Genomic DNA, 18,056 nt, shown 5'->3' with positions numbered 1-18,056 from the left:
AAGGACTGTCATTAAGAGCTTATGGGTTCTTGGACGTGGAACTGGAAATCCTGATTGAGCAGACTGGAGTAAGGAAGGAGCTCTGTGATGGTAAAGGTTCACAAGTAGAATTGCCTTTCTGATCTCACTGTGAGTTAATGTGATTTTAGTTCCTATCTGATATTGGATTTGTCCAGAAATCATAATCCTGATTGTAACTCAGTTACACTTACATCTGAATATTCAGGCACGCAAAAACAAACAAGGGATTCTGTGGCAGTGTAATTTATTATACCAAACATTAGTTTTAAGCTTGTGGCCATGTAAAAGTATTTTTAATTTTCACCTAATTAGCAGTAATTACATGGAATATTATTTACCAGCAGAATAAGGAGTACATTGGGATTTCCTTGGATAATAGTCATCATGCAATTGGCGTCACTCTGCAGATTAGGAACCAGATTTTCATCCTCAAAACAGCTGATATCAACATGAGCAAACCAGCACTTCAAGACAAAGTGACCAAATCTATCTGTCAACTCTGGGTAGTGGAAAAAGAACATCAGCACTAGAGGGTGGCAACTATATACAGAGGAGAAATTGGATATGCCATCCAGGAGATTACAAATGGAGTTCAATGACACCTAAAAGATATAGAAAATAGATTAGAATTATTTGATAATTTATGTATCTCAAATAATGAATTTCCATTTATCATACTGCACAACTATGTTAGATTATTAATTTAGCATCCCACTAAGGACAGTTTTATTTGGTAGGATCGTTCAGTAAGAACACTGTTCAATCTGCCAAATTCATTTTGCAGTGGACTCCTATATTTGGCAGATTATGTTGTATTTTGTCTGTCATCCTGGACTAGGTTGAACCCGGCTTCTAAAGCTGAAACAGCATGTTAATTCAATTCAATACCCAGATAATGTTTTTTACAATAATGGAGGGATTTTAGCAACAAAACAAGAACATTTTAGTTTCAAGAAGAGACAAAAGTTTGTTCAGAATCTTGACCCAAATTCTTCTCCATCCTGTCTGCTAATTGGCCAAGAGCTTTTTCGTTATTAGACTTTTCAAATGTGGCTATCGTTAGAATCTTTGCTGATTTTTCAGAGAAGGAAATAAGAAAGAAGGATAAATCCTACTATTAGATTTAAAAAGTTCAGAGACATTAGCGAATTCAGTCACCGTACTTTCATATCTGGAGAAAAACCAACAGACTTTACAAAGATACTCTTAGATGTATCACATTAGCCAAACATGACTTGGATGTAGATTATGCAGATCCAATAAAACAAAACCCATATCAATTAAACCCAGAGAAACAAGCCAAAGTAACAAAAGAAATGTAATACATGTTGGGGAATCAACTGATTGAACCAAGTCAGAGAAATTTGAGTTCTCCTGTCCTATTGGTTTCTAAACCAGATAATTCAATTAGATTGTGAGTAGTCTATGGGAAAGTAAATACAGATTCATACCCTGTTCCCAGACTACTGCATAGATAGGGAGCAGTAAGACATTCTTCTCTAAAATTGGCTTGTTAAAAGGATACTGGCAAGTACAATTGAAGAGAGCTAACAAAATGTCACATTTGTCACATGTGGAGGATTGTACCAATGGCAGGTGATGGTATTAGGATTTAAGAGCGCCTCAGGCACATCTCAATTATTAATGAACAGTCATAGCTGAAGTGTATAACTGTGTAGTTTACTTGGATAATAGTGTAGTACAATCTAGCAAAAAGTGAATTTGCAAAAGCCAAGGTGATACACTTGAGACATGCTCCAATACTTGCAAGTTTATGTTTGACATGGGAACTTTGAAACTGTGGTTTTTGATGAAAATTTTAAAATAGGCCTGACAGGTTGGTCAGATTGAGTTTAAATCTGCAGCCATTTAACATAAAAAATGTGCATATATTCAGGAAAGAAAATGAAATTGCTGATGCCTTATCCTGAATGTAAAATATTATAAATTTGAAAGCATGATCAAGAAGTTGAATGCGATTAAGAATCTAGTGGAGGAAGAATGAACAGCTGTCAGTTTTGTGTTTTGTTTGTCATTTAAGTGTTACTAGTCTTGTCACAGTTAAAATTCACACAACACCAGGTTATAGTCCAACAAGTTTATTTAGAAGCACTAGCTTTCGTGGCACTGCCTCTTCATCAGGTGGTTGTGGAACAGGACCATAAGACACAGAATTTATAGCAAAAAAGTGTCATGGAGCTGTAATGATATATTAAACAAATTTAGATTAAGTCTTTCATCTTTTAGAATGGGATGTACTAGTTTTGGCTCTTTAATATGTAAATCCCAGAACTCCTTTTAAGTTACATTCTCATAAATTCATGTAAGATTCTGTAAGTCCCACTTTCGAAATAGAACCAGTCTGACTCAACATCGGGACACAGACAGACTTTAACCTCACACCTTTAATGTATTCTCTGAGCTGAGATGGTATCTATTGTTAGAAAAGCTGAAGCAGCGCCTCAAAAGCTGCTGCTTCCAAATAACCTGGTGTTTTGTGGTTTTTAATTTTGTCCACCCCAGTCCAACGCTGGCACCTCCAAATCATAACTTTGTTATAAAATCCATTTTTTTTTAGAAAACAGTATTTCTTGTTTTGAGGGTGAAGGCATTTCAGAGCCCTTGCTAATTTTTCATTTTATTGCTTAATCAATTTTGGTTTGCAGCAATGAACTGGGAACTGTGAACTATAGTCAACCTTTGGACTGTGGTAACAATTTATGCAAAAAGGAAAACAGACTGAACAAGCTTTTGTTTATTTGAAAGGTCAGGCCAGAAAATTAATAGCAAACTGATTCCTGATCAAAAGATTCTGCTGATGCTTCATCACCAGGGAAGAGCATTATGTTTAAACAGATAGCAGAAGTTGACTATTAACAAGGTCAGTATCTTGGAACAGGTTCCAACAAGATTTGAAAAGATGTTATGCTTAAGCAGATGGTTGATGCTGAATGGTAAATGGAGCCTTGTGGAGGATATAGTCAGTCTGTTGGAAGTGTAAAGGGTTTGAACTGGGTTTTGCACTGTGTTTTCTGTGGAAAGGTATTCTGGTTGTTGATGCCACAGCATGAAGATCTGAAAGTGCTCTGCCTAACCTCCCATTAGCAGCTATTAAAAACTTTGATCATAGAAAATTAAGACAAGTACTATATTACTGCCTTCATCTGAGCAACCTGTAATCAACATCTTCAGAAAACCAACCAAGAAATCACAATGTATGGCTGTGGAACAACACATCATGGAAACCACTCAAGTAATCTGGCCAGTTTTGTTATTTTATTTATCCTGTAATTGTGTTTGTTTGTGGGTTTTTTTGGGAATGGGGCTGAAAACAAAGGCTTTTAAGTTTAAAGCATAGACTAATTAGATTGTTATTGTTTAATTTTGCTATATTAAAGATATAAGCTACAATCAAAAATTGATTATTCACAAAATCTGGAACTGATTATTCAGAAATCTGGTTAGGAACCATTAAGGTTAGTTTTGAGGGTCTTGAAGGTTTTAATTTTATTGTATTGTGAACACAGAAGTGGAAAGGCTGATTTGGTTCAGCTGACTGTCTCCATGATTAGGCAAGCAGGGGGATGGAAGAATGCGGTGAGTGAGGCAGCATAAGGAGGTGGCAAAGTCAACATTTCGGGCATAACCCTTCTTCAGGTCCTGAAATTATACCCGAAACGTTGACTTCTCCACTGCCTGATGCTGCCTGGCTTGCTATGTTCTTCCAGCCTGCTACTTGTCTACTTTGGATTCCAGCATGTGCAGTTTGGCATGCCTGTCTGGGATTGGGAATTCCCATACTCTAAACTCCTCCCACAATCCTAACAATCTTTAAAATGCCTCAGAATTATTTCTCAACATCACCTCCTAAGGCCTCCTACTCAACCTACCAATCCTCTCCCCAAAAAGAAAGACTGGAGCCTTAGCGTTTGTTCTCAGTCCCCTGATTCCACTCGCACAAAACCTCAATTCTCAACTTTCCTCCCAAGCCTCCAATTTCATATTTGCACCCTGCCTAGCTAAAGGCCTCCAATCTTCTGTTACTTCCTTAAACCAAGACTGCTCACCTCCACCCTCCACCCATTTCCCAGTAACCTCAGTATCAGCAGTGACCCCATCAGGTTAGATTCCAGGTAGGGAACCAGTTGGTGACACAGTAAACTTTCTGATAGAGTCATAGTCAAGACAGAGTTAAAACTCTACAGGATACAGAGGTATCCTAATCTCTAAGCTCATGTGCCTGACTGACACTCCCCTCTCCACCAGGTGTGTTGATTTAAGCTGAAATTCAGGCCAATAGATGCTCTGCAATTGAAAATATTAAACTTAGAGAAGAACCAATTTTTGTATACTAAAGGTATTAAGAGACATGGAGAAAATAAGGAAAGATGAGGTAAAACTGCCATGGTCATATCCAATGGCAGGGGTGTTTTTAGCACCAAATAACCAATCTTGTTCCTATTTTGTATCTTCTCATTATCAGTGTTGCTCCAAACACCATTGGCATTTCCTCACTTAATTGACATTAAACAGCGATAGTTGATTAAAAGAGGAAGAACCAAGTTAAAAATCACTATACTGGCATACTGTACAACAACATTTTACTATGATGTTTTAAAAAGCAAACAGCTGCTTTTCAAAGGTGACTAACAACCAACTGTCCAGACATTCTATTGAAAAAGAAAGTGTAAATTGAGATTTGGAGCTGCATGTGGAAGACAAACAGACAATTAAATGCATGTGAATTACAGTTTGTACCATAATGGAAACATAAGCCAATGGGATACAAAGGAGTGGGTACAAATGGTTCAGCAGTAAAGACATCGGCATCATTCCTTCAATTTAAAATTCTCATGTTTGTGTTTGAATCCCTATACTGTTTTCTAACTTTGACTGTTTCATGCAATGTCCTCTTCTTTAGCCCCATCTTTGATGGCTGTATCTTCACCTGCCTAGGCCCACACTGCATAGTTAATTTTCTATGAAACACTTTAACTATATCACATTCCATCCTTCAAATGGCTCCTTAAATTCCACTTATATGAATAAGCTTTAGTCACTCTACATAATATCTTCTGCTTATTGTTAATATTTCTTCCATATAGTCTTCAGAAGCACATTGGAATGTTTTATCTGTTTCTCTCCACAGATTCTGCCTAACCTGCTGAATGTTTCCCTCAGCAGTTTCTGTTTTTGTTACTCTTATGCAAATTATTGTGGAGGAGCAAGAGGCAACAATGAAAGGGAAGGTGAAGAGCAGGAATTATGACAGCAAGACAGTGACAGGTTAAGATGATAACATAATGCTGGGCGAGAGAAAAAAAAAGGTGAGGGATGGTGGTAAGAGTTAAGGGAGAGAAAGGGTAACAGTAGCAGAAGGGAGAGCTGAAGAGAAAAGAACCTAGGTAAAGCAACAGAATAGTGAATAGAGATGAATTGAGGGAAAGGTTCACAGTGGTTAAGCAAGGGTAAAGGTAAGTGAAAGTAAAAATAAACAGTAAGGGGAGAGGAATTAAATACAGACATTGGAGATGTGGAAAGGGCACAGGAAAAGGATAGCAAAAGATCAAAGGGAAAAGCAAATGCAAGAGATAGTGGCAATGAGAATTATAGATGGCAAGATGTACAAGGAAACCAAAAACAGAAGCAGCAAATAAGATAAGATGCAGCATTGGGAAAACTAACCAATAATACAGATGACAAAAGAGATCCAGGTTCACTATATACACAGCATTCCTCGGGATCATTGCATGATAAAAATTGCACCACGTGCAGATTGGATAAATCACATTTGCTAAGGTAGCCTTCAAAATGAGTTCGAAGAATGCATTCTGGACAGGTAGATCGATATGTTCGGGAACAACAAGGGAACAGGCATTTTTAGACCTGACAATATATAGTGAAACTGGAATAATTAATGACCCCATAGCAGAGGATTTTCTAGGCTAGAGTAATCATAACACAATAATATTTCACAACTTGAGCCCAAAACTAAAATTTTAAACTTTAAAAAGGTAATCACAAAAGTATGGAGACAGAGTTGGCTGTAGTGGACTGGGGAAATGGGTTTAAAAGGTTAAGACAATAAGTAAGTAATGGCACTTCCAATACTTAGGGAGTGTCCTGTTGGCCAAGGGTGAAGAGATTGCCAAAGAGATCCAGCACTGCTTGTAGTATGCTAGTGCAGCCTTCAGCCACCTGAGGAAAAGGTATTTGAAGATAATGACATCAGGTCCGAGACCAAGATCATGGTTTACAGTGCTGTGGTGGTCCCCATCCTCCTGTATGGCTCTGAGATGTGTACTGTCTACAGCAGACACCTCAAGACACTGGAGCAGTGCAAGATCCTATGAATCCACTGGGAAGAAAGACATACCAACATCAGCCTCCTTATCCAGGCCAACATTCCCAGCACCAAGGTACTGACCACCCTTGATCAACTACAATGAGTTGGGCATATCATCCGCATCTAATCCCAGCTTCAAAATGGCAGGCAAGCCCCAGATGGATGGAGGAAATGCTTCAATTATACCCTCAAAGCCTCGTTGGCGAAGTGCAGCATTCCAACAGACATTGGGAATCATTAGCCCAAGACTATCCAAAATGAAGGTGAATCCGAGAAAGCAAATCCGAGTAGGCATCAAGCACCTCAAGACCTGCCATTGGGAAAGAGCGGAAGCCAGATGAAAACAGCAAAAGGAGCCTGTTGCCATACCAACACCCCATCCACCCCCTTGTGTGACCACCTTCTACCCCAATGTAACAGAGCCTGTGGTAGCCGGATCAAGATGTACAGCCATCTACGGACTGTCGCGAGAGTGGAAGAGAGTCATCCTCATTTGCGAATGACTGCCGATGATGATGATATTTGAATGAATAATCCATACCACTTTTCAAAAATAAAATACACAATCAATAGAATGAAAGAGTCTCTAGAAGGATGCAACATCTGTGGCTAAGGATGTTCAGCAAGTTATGAAATTGAAAGAAAAGGCATATTATATTGCAATGACTTGTGGGAGGTCAGAAGACTAGAAAAATTTTAGAAACAGCAAAATGATGACTAAAGAATAATAAATAGGGAGGAATTAGAATTTGAAATCAGAGTTCAGCCACCAATAAAAATAAAAGCAGCAACACATTTTACATGTATATAAGACGGAAGAAAGCAGCTTAAATATGAGTTAGTGCCTTGGAAGTAAAGGGATTGGTTTCAATGCATTCTCTGCCTAACCTACAGTTTCCACCATCTCTTTAAATTCAGTGGGCTTGGTGTTTGTCATTGTGTTACAAATTATAGTTCCAGTGCATTCAGCTTTCCTTTTCTACACTTTCAAATCCAACCCTCAACTTACCATTTCTATTCCGTATTTGTATCAGCTGGCTGTTCTTCACTTGTGGAAAAGCAGTTACTTACTTTTTAAAAAATACTGTTTTCAGCAAAAGACACAAGTGCACTTGTCATTTAGTTCTAGCGATCTCATTACATAAGGTCCTCAGGTGTGCAACAATCTTCCATCCTGTGGACATTCCCAATCCACTGAAGCCACTTCTGTTTGAGTTGGATTAACACTCAACAGTACTCTGCCTTCAAGACAATTGCTGCATTATTATTTTATCCTGGCAGGATATGTAGCTTCCAAATCTTCCCACTCGCTACCTCATCCCAAGCCCAGCCTTCCCTTTCCACCTTGCCCCCTTAACCTGACCCTCCCTGCCCATATTCCTTCCCAACTATCCACTCCACCCTCCCACTGACCACTCACAGTCACCTCCCTCCTACATCCACCTATCACCATCCTACTACCTTTCCCCCAGCCCCACCCCCTCCCTCTGTGCATTTCGCAGTCCCCTTCCACTCCCCCAGTCCTGGTGAGAGGTTCCGACCTGAAACGTCAACGCCCCTCCGTCCTCTGATGCTGCTTGACCTGCTGTACTTTTTCCAGTTCAACTGTCTATCCACTCTGACTCTCCAACATCTGCAGTTCTCACTATCTCCTGGCAGGATATATCCATAAATGTACGCAGACAAAACCTATATTTATGAAACTTAAAAGAATGAGAGGCAGTGATCAAAATATATTTTTCTTCTTGAAGGTTTGCTCTGAGATTTCCTCATGGATTATTTCTTAATTTCCGGGAACTCCTTCAATCTGAAGATACAATATAGAAACCAAACTGTTCTTGACACAGGAAATCAAAGGCCTGCTATAAGCCTCCACAAAAGGATATTAAAGAAACAATAGGCTTGATGTTGGGAAGCTGCCAAAAGCCCCACATCAATTACAGTTTCCTTCATTCGCCACTGATCTTCACCACACGCAATTACCCTATTGTTCTCCTTTAGTGGCTAATATTAAAGAAAATTCAAAGTCTTGTTGGCCAGGCTCTTCTGAAACAACTATTCTTTTGATACATCAAAACTTGCTTTAATTAAAACACACTTTGACAACCCATAAAGTTTGTATATAGATAGGTATTTCTATATGTTTAAAGAAGAACCTAAACTGGGCTTCCCTCAAAATAGTTTTTCTTCCTTTGCTCCAGAGATCTCTATTTTAAACTTTATTTCCAATATAATTCATAAATGAGGAAGAATATCATTAGATTGGATTTAACCATTTTTTCTTTAGATCTTGATCCAGCAGTAGTTTCTAAACTTGAAAGCCAGGTTTAGAAAGAAAGTTTTAGAAGGAAAAATTAAGATTTTTTTAAATTAAAGGGGACATTGCTGGCATAAATCAATAAAATAAGCTGCAAATGTGAGCTTTACGGTAGGAGACAGAGGGTGGTGGTAGAGGGTTGTTTTTTGGTCTGGAAGCCGGTGACCAGCTGGGTTCTACAGAGATTGATTCTGGGTCCATTTATAATATTTTACATTCAGGATAAGGCATCAGCAATTCATTTTCTGTCCTGAATATATGCACATTTTTATGTTAAATGGCTGTAGATTTAAACTCTTTTGACCAACCTCTCAGGCTTTTTTTAAAATTTTGAACAAAAACCACAGTTTAAGTTTCCAAGCCAAACGTAAACTTCCAAGCATTGGAGCATGTCTCAAGTATGTCACCTTCACTTTTGCAAATTCACTTTTTCTAGATTCAATACTATCCTGGCTGCCAATTGTGTAAACAGGTTTTCTAATTGTTCTCCATGTTAATTCCATGTAGCACGATGTACTACACTATCATCCAAGTAAACTACACAATTATACACTTCAGCTATGACTGTTCATTAATAATTGAGATGTGCCTGAGGCGCTCTTAAATCCTAATACCATCACCTGCCATTGGTACAATCCTCCACATGTGATAAATGTGACATTTTGTTAGCTCTCATCAATAATACTTGCCAGTATCCTTTTAACAAGCCAGTTTTAGAGAAGAATGACTCACTGCTAATCCTATCTATGCAGTAGTCTGGGAACAGGGTATGAATCTGTATTTACTTTCCCATAGACTACTCACAATCTAATTGAATTATCTGGTTTAGAAACCAATAGGACAGGAGAACTCACATTTCTCTGACTTGGTTCAATCAGTTGATTTCCCAACATGTATTACATTTCTTTTGTTACTTTGGCTTGTTTCTCTGGGTTTGACTGATATGGGTTTTGTTTTACTGGATCTGAATAATATACATCCAAGCCATGTTTGGCTAATGTGGTACATCTAAGAGTATCTTTGTAAAGTCTGTTGGTCTTTCTCCAGATATGAAAGTACGGTGACTGAATTCGCTAATGTCTCTGAACTTTTTAAATCTAATAGTAGGATTTATCCTTCTTTCTTATATCCTTCTCTGATCTTAGTAGCAGGCTATTCCTGTCCCTATTTTTGGTGATCCTGTGTAAGGTTGCTTTTGCAATGTTAATCGCCACCACTCTCACTCTCATCCTATTCCTTACAAAATCCCTTTTCATTCTTTATTCCTGTGGTATAAAATGTTGTAGATTCAGGAAGAAAGGCTTATGCCCGAAATATCGATTCTCCTGTTCCTTTGATGCTGTCTGACCTGCTGTGCTTTTCCAGCAACACATTTTTAAGCACTTATTTAAGGCATAAAACCCAAATATAGTTAGCAGCTAGGTTTAATTATTGCCCAGCTTCTCTACTTTTTTCATGGGCTACATATCAGAAAGAACATAATGTTGGGAGTAATAGCTGAACAAAGCAATTATAATGCTGAGCAGGTAGCACAGATTTGATATGCTGTTAGCTTATCGCCGAAAGGGTGGAAAATAACTGAAAACATGATTACTGCACTTCTTTTCAATAATTAATCAACTGAGCCCCTTCTGTCTCTCCATTTAGTCCCATAAAAGCCTCAGCCCATACACCTGTTCATTTCATCAACCCATCTATTTCACCATACCTTTAGACACATCTCCTAATGTCTTACTGTTTGGCTCAATGTCCATATTTCTCCCTATACCTGTGTGAAGTGCCTTTTGCTATTCTCTGTATTTCTAAATTATATAAATATAATTTGTTAGAGAGAAAAAATGAAAGTCACAGCCATGCACAAAATCATTATATTTCCCAAGTTTAGGATCTTTGTTGAATACAGATTAGCCTCAGTCCTTGGTGATACATTCCCCATTGTTATCTTAACATACATTTTAAGTATTCTTGTTTTATAAAGTTGTTGATTTTTAGTAGTATTTAAAAGAAATATTGTGTACAACCAAACCACCAAAAGATGTTATTCTACACATAGCAAACAATAAAAATATTCATTTACCCAGTCCAGTCTGCTGCACTTTTCTTGACACACAGACAACAGATAGAGAGCAGCTCTAAGTACAAAGGGTGGAAGTGAATGTCCTTGAACTAAGGATGTGTGTAAGAAGTTACTGATAGCTGTGAACACAGGACCTTCTGAAAAAAATCTAAAGAAGCAAAAAAAGTTAAACGTTCTAAAATATACTTGAATACTTGACTCTGAACAAATAAATATATATAGCTGATCTTGAATTACCAGGAATATACCATGATTTAATCAAACACCCCCAATCAATGCCTAACACCCTTAAGTTGTTTCAACAGATGTTCAACCCTTTCTTTTCTAAGCAAGCTATTCCCATCAAAATAGCAGACAAGAAAATTACAACCCAATGCATTGATCTTTTATATACTAATATTTACAGATATTTCAAGGGCGAAATGTTATAAGATAAATAGTTTCTTGGCATTGACATATTAATAATTAGACCACACAGTAGTAAACTATGGTCCATGCCTCAATTGCGCAGCTCGCTTAAGCCAATACTCAACATTGTGTGTAAATACATATTAAAAACTAAGTAGCACATGCTAAAAATTCCTTTGCTAATGATTTCATCCTTTAGAATTTATCGCTGATACAATGAAAGTATTCCTAATGCAAATCTTATGCAAATGTTTTAGATAGAAACACTGCACATAAACAATTATCTGTTGTGATATAGTTGTAGTTTTCAGCCATTACTGAGCTCAACTACATCCAGGATGTTAGCCATATTGCTTTTCCTAATTCTCATTTAATAAGCAATTTTCTGTTTTGCATCCAATAAACAGGACAGCTATGACCCTCTTGCTCAACCTGCCACCAGCTGCTCAATTTCAGGGCACTGTCTGCCCAACCTTTTTTTGAATTCTTCCCAGCCCAAACAGCCACATTGCCTTGATGGTCTTACTGTAAGAGACTTGGTGAACTGCTGCAGTGCATCTTTGTAGCCACTGTGTCAATAGTAGAGGAAGTGAATGTTTAAGGTGGTACACAGGGCCAAGCTTCTTGAAGGGGAGTTATACTCATCCAGGCAATGGGAGAGTATTCTATTGCACTTTTGATTTATGTCTTGAAGATGTTGGGTATGTTTTGAGGAGTCAGATGAGATGAGTTACTTGCCGCAGAAGTTCCAGCCTCTGACCTGCTCTTGTAGCTAGAGTATGTTCATAACTATTCCAGTTCAGTTTCTGGTCAATGGTAATCCCCAGGATGATGATACTATGGGATTCAATAATACTATCTGTTCTTGTTGCCAACAGTTGAATGGTTTATTCCAGTCCAGTTGCTGATTAATTATAAAACCCAGGATGCTGATACTAAGAAATTCAGAAATGGAAATGCCACTGAATTTCAACTAGAGATGGTTAGATTGTCTCTTGCTGGAGTCAGTTATTGCCTGGCATTTCAGTAATGTGAATGTTACTTGCTACTTATCAGCACCAGCCTGAATATTGTCCTGGGTTTTGCTGCACATCAATGGGGAGAATAGGATAGGCTGGATTGGATTTGTCCTACCTTTTGTTGTCAGGACATACTTGGGCATTTGTTGGGTACATGCTGGTATTGTAACTATACTGGAACAACATGGAAACGGAACAGCTTGTTCTGGGGTTTTCAATGTTACGGTTGAGATATTGTCTGGACCTATAGCTTTCAGTATCCAATGCCTTCAGCCATTTCTTGATATCACATGGGGTGAATTGAAATGGCTGAAGACTGGCATTATGATGTTCGGGAATACAGTAGGAGGCATGTTGGCTCCTCCATTCGGCATTTCCAGATTAAGATACATAAAGATAATTCATCATAACAAGAAATAAAAACATGGAGAAGTCTGTGTATTTTTCTCTCTTTTTAAACAGTTTATTTGTTAAAAGTTACTCCAAATGTTCAGCCTTGCCTTTTATGCTGAGCTCCCCAATCCTCAAGGATGGGGATATTTATAGAGATTACTCTACCATTTCATTGTTTAGTTGTCCACTATCAATTATGTGGAAAGACTGGAGGGTTTTGCTCAGATTCATTGGTTGTAGGATCACTTAGCTGTCTTTTGCATGTTGTTTCAGTTGTTTAGCATGCATGATCTGTATTACAACTTCATCAGGGTGGCATCTCACTTTTAAGTATGGCTAGTGCTACTCCTGGTGTACTTTTCTGCACACCCAATTGAATGAGGCTTGATCATTGGTTAAATGATACTAAAGATTTATCTTGGATAAATGCATAATGAAGAGCAAATGAACAGTCATTTCTGTTCTTCAAGACTGTTTTGAGTGCACTATCTGGCGCGTGTTCACAGAGGCAATCCATCAACTTACAGGAGTATAAGGTGTCGGTGATTTGCCACGTTAGCAAGTGATGTCCAAGACCATCACTTCTCGCCCCAACCAGAAGCCGTGGATGATCACAAAGGCGTGTGCTGCTGAGGACCGTGATTTTGCTTTCAGAACAGATGACAAGGCAGCCCTAACAACAGCAAGGGCTAACCTGACCCGGACCATCAAAGAGGCAAAGCATGCACATGCACAGAGAATACACAGCCACTTTCAGTGGTGATACGCAGAGCATGTGAAAAGGCATCCAGGAGCTTGTGCTGGTGATGCCTCCCTCCCGGATGAGTTGAACAACTTTTATGTATGGTTTGAAGCATGAAACGACTTAGCAGTGAGGAAGTCCACATCCCCTCCCAATGACTAGGTGCTGTGTCTTACCATTGCCCACGTGAGGAAAACCCTATGCAGAGTCAATCCACATAAGGCTGCTGGACCAGATAACATCCCTGGCAGAGTACTCAGAGGATGCTCTGACGTACTAGCGGATGTTCTCAGGAACACCATCAACATCTCCCTGAGCTGCACCATAGTTCCAACGTGCTTCAAGGTTACCATCTCCCCCGTGCCAAAGAAGTCTTCAGCAGCCTGTCTCAATGACTACTGCCCTGTTGCACTTCCACCCATCATCATGAAGTGGTTTGAGAGGCTTGTGATGAGGCATATTAAGACCCTGCTGCCTCCCTCATTGGATACCCTGCAGTTCGTGTATCAACCCAACCGCTCAACAGATTATGTCATTTCCACTACCCTCCATCTGGCCCTCACCCACCTAGAGAAGAAAGACACCCATATCAGATTACTGTTCATAGACTCCAATTCTGCATTTAATACTATCATTCCTCAGCACCTGATTGGAAAGCTGAGTCTGCTCGGCCTAAGTACCTTCCTGTGTAACTGGATCCTGGACTTCCTGACTGGGAGACCTCAGTCAGTCCGGATCTGGAACAACATCTCCAAACCATCATAATCACCATCACAGTGAGCATGGGGGCCCCCCAGGGCTGTGTGCTCAGTCCACTGCTGTTCACCCTGCTGACACACAACTGCGTAGCGATGCACAGGTCAAATCACATCATCAAGTTTGCTGATCCTACAACCGTAATTGGTCTCATCAGCTGGAACAACGAGTCAGCATATAAAGAGGAGATGCAACGCTAATGGACTGGTGTAGATCCAATAACCTGTTTCTGAACATGGACAAGACAAAAGAGATGGTTGTTGACTTCAGGAGCGACCACTCTGTTGGACATCAACAGCTCCCCCGTGGAGTTTGCGAAGAGCACCAAATTTCTTGGTGTACACCTGGCGGAGAATCTCACCTGGACCCTCAACACCAGTTCCAAGGCCAAGAAAACTCAACAGCATTATTACTTTTTGCACAGGCTGAGGAAAGCTCACCCCCACCACTCAACTTCTCCACATTCTACAGAGGGTTCATTGAGAGTACCCTGAACTGTGGCATCACTGGCTGGTTCAGGAATTGCACCGTCTCAGATCATAAGACCCTACAATGGATAGTGAGGACAGCTGAGGAGATCATCGGGGTCTCTCTTCCCTTCATTACAGTCATTTACTCCACACACTGCATCCAAAAAGCTAAGAGCATTGTGGAAGACCCCACACACCCCTCACTCAAAACTCTTTTCCCTCCTGTCATCTGGCAGAAGATAGTCTCTCATGGCCATCAGGCTCCTTAACACAGTATAATCGGACTCTTTCCCATTTGAAAGTCTTTTGCAATGCTGCTAGAAAAATTCTATTATTCATCATTCTTCTGTTACACTGTAACTTGCGTGTTTTGCACTTCTTACACATTTTCACTGTGTACAATTGTGTAGATTGTGTTGTCAATGTAGCACCCCTGGTCCTGGAGGAACGCTGTATTGCTTTTACTTTATCAGTTGTATATGGTAGAAATGACAAATAAAAATTACTCTATTCTACTCTAATGGAGGCATAATATTGAAACTGGAGGATAGATAGATTCTTATATCACATAAAAAGTAATCCCTAAGTGGATCAGCAAACACTTTGACAAAGTAAAAAAGAAATTACCTCTATAAATCAAAGAAAGTGACTAGGGAAAAGATTTGTGATGCTCTAACAATTAATAAGGAAGAATAAATAAAATATGGGAGATCTCAGCATATTAGAAGTAGTCTCATATAATATAACTTTCATAAAAAGGCAACATTAATAGAAAAATGCATTCACTATATGAAGAATAATGGAACTGGTTACTAAGAAGAAATTTCAGGATTGCTAACTGACATCTACGTTTTTTTAAAAAAGCAGATTGTTATTGGTTTAATAGAGCAAACTTTGTTTTAACTGGTACTTCATCAACTGGCACTCTTGATAAAACGGCAAAAATTATATACCTCAAATACCATGATCTATCATGATGTCCAAGTATTTATGCTGTAAATAACAGTGATATATAATACCCCGTGTGTTACACTTCAATTACTTCCTGTGTGTTTTTGGAGATGTGTTGATGTTTTTGCATAAATTGTTTGAGGGATGTTATATCTCAAAGCTTCACTTGGTCAGGGTTTAAATTGCTTTATAAAGAATAAACTTATACAATTAAACGTAGGGCCTTGTATAGTGTAGTAAAACAGAGAGATCTAGGGATTCAGACATAATATTTCAAGTTTGCATCACAGTAGACAGAGTGATTAAGAAAGTGTTTTGCACGCTTGCCTTCAATGCTCAGACCTTTGAGTATACAGTTAGCATGTCAAGTTCAGGTTGTACAGGTCGTTGGTTAGGCCTCTTCTGGAGTACTGGTCACCTTTTGATATGAAAGATATTACCAAGCTGGAGAGGGTTCAGAAAAGATTTACCAGGACATTGCCGGGAATGGAAGGTTTGAGTTATAAGGAGAGGCTGCATAGGCTGGGACTTTTTCAATGGAGCGTAGGAGGTGAGGGGAGACCTTATGGAGGTTTTTAAAATCATGAAGGGTATAGAAAAGGTGAATGCAAGGTGGGGGATTTTAAGACTAGGAGCATGTGTTTTAGGGTGAGAAGAGAAAGATTGAAAAAGGACATGGGGGCAACTGTTTTTACACAGAGTAATTCATGTGTGAATGAACTTTCACAGGAAGTGTTGGATGCGGGTACAGTTACAGTGCTTTAAAGATATTTGGACAAATACATGAATAAAAAAGGTTTGGAGGTGTATGGACCAAGTGTAGGTAGGTGGGACTAGTTTAGTTTGGAATTATGTTTGGCATGGACTGGCTGGGACTGGAAGATCTGTTTCCTGTATGACTCTATTGTGGTTATTGATTATCTGGAATATTTGATCAACAGCACAGTCCTGGTCCCATAGGCGCTGGTTAATAAACTGTTTGCTGTAGCATCTAATCTGTCATTCTCCCACTTCTTTAGAAAAGGCAATTTATAAAACCTCTTACCTGTTGTCATACATATGAGCCAGATGCAATATTACTAAAAGACAATGATGATGATTCTGAATGTCTTCATCTATTGCAATTGTATCTGCACTTTCTGAAAGCATGGATACAGCATCTAAAAACGTGCAGTTCAGATGTGGAATACACTTTGCAAAAAGCATGGATACACTATCAAGATCTAAAATGAAGGAAAAAAAGAGATCACGGCCTAAAACAATTTTAAAAATCATAATCCTACTTAGCTTGATAATGGTGCAGCCAGGATTACTTCACATGATTGATTTGTGAACATTAAATGAAGCAAGCATTGCACTCAGCTGTGATATTTGCCACAGTTGAAAAACATGCCAACCGACAAGAGGATCAGATATAAATAATGGCATAAAGAGGCAAACTATTCAGAGACTGCTACTAACTATGGAGTTACACTGCAGCATGAGGGAGTATCACCAGGAGACAAAGGAGGAAAATTGGAAGCAAAAATAGCAAGTAAACTATTTAAACAAAAAGGAAAAAAAGTACATAGACTTCTCTTTTCCATGTTTTTATCCCCTGCTATTACAAATTATCAGACATTTTTGAATCACCTTAGTTCCTTTCACTTCATTAAAGGTACTGTATAAATGCAGGCTGCTGCCATTGTTCAAAATAATCAAACAAAAATCATGAACATTTCTAGTAACTTTCACATTATTATATTTCAAAAACATTTGGAGGATTAATAGACACCAAACAAGAAGTACAAGACATAGTAAGTACAGCATCAATTGAAACAGTTCTGACATGACTTTCGAAGACCTCACTGACAGGAAAACAGGGACTCCTGAGAACAAAATGAGCACAGGATGTATTTTGAGACAGTGATCCAATAAAACAGTTGAGAACAGAAGTGAATCAAACAGTCAGAGCAGGCAGGGACAAGGTAGGACTAATAAATTAAACTGCATTTATTTCAATGCAAGGGGCCTAACAGGGAAGGCAGATGAACTCAGGGCATGGTTAGGAACATGAAACTGGGATGTCATAGCAATTACAGAAACATGGCTCAGGGATGGGCAGGACTGGCAGCTTAATGTTCCAGGATACAAATGCTACAGGAAGGATAGAAAGGGAGGCAAGAGAGGAGGGGGAGTGGCATTTTTGATAACGGATAGCATTACAGCTGTGCTGAGGGAGGATATTCCTGGAAATACATTTGGGAAGTTATTTGGGTGGAACTGAGAAATAAGAAAGGGATGATCACCTTATTGGGATTGTATTATAGACCCCCTAATAGTCAGAGGGAAATTGAGAAACAAACTTGTAAGGAGATCACAGCTATCTGTAAGAATAATAGGGTAGTTATAGTCGGGGATTTTAACTTCCAAACTTCGAATGGGACTGTTCTAGTGTTAAAGGTTTCGATGGAGAGGAATTTCTTAAGTGCGTACAAGACAATTTTCTGATTCAGTATGTGGATGTACCTACTAGAGAAGGAGCAAAACTTGACCTACTCTTGGGAAATAAGGCAG

At 38.9% G+C, this 18,056-nt stretch overlaps 1 protein-coding gene across 1 annotated transcript in view; it reads right to left on the bottom strand.

Annotated features, from left to right (window-relative positions):
- The window catches only part of LOC122542027 (meiosis inhibitor protein 1-like), a 187,688-nt gene that overhangs the window by 34,232 nt on the left and 135,400 nt on the right, over window positions 1-18,056 (bottom strand). Inside the window, exons 19-21 of the mRNA XM_043679317.1 lie at window positions 16,546-16,723; window positions 10,762-10,909; window positions 360-623 (exon numbers count right to left, since the gene is read on the bottom strand). Coding sequence (XP_043535252.1) covers window positions 360-623; window positions 10,762-10,909; window positions 16,546-16,723 — 590 coding nt within the window. The remainder of the gene's footprint in view (window positions 1-359; window positions 624-10,761; window positions 10,910-16,545; window positions 16,724-18,056) is intronic.

The sequence above is a fragment of the Chiloscyllium plagiosum genome, chromosome 39 (genome assembly GCF_004010195.1).
Source record: "Chiloscyllium plagiosum isolate BGI_BamShark_2017 chromosome 39, ASM401019v2, whole genome shotgun sequence".
Taxonomy (NCBI): domain Eukaryota; kingdom Metazoa; phylum Chordata; class Chondrichthyes; order Orectolobiformes; family Hemiscylliidae; genus Chiloscyllium; species Chiloscyllium plagiosum.
Note: the sequence above shows the minus strand (reverse complement) of the source record. Positions and strands in the feature narration are given on the sequence as shown.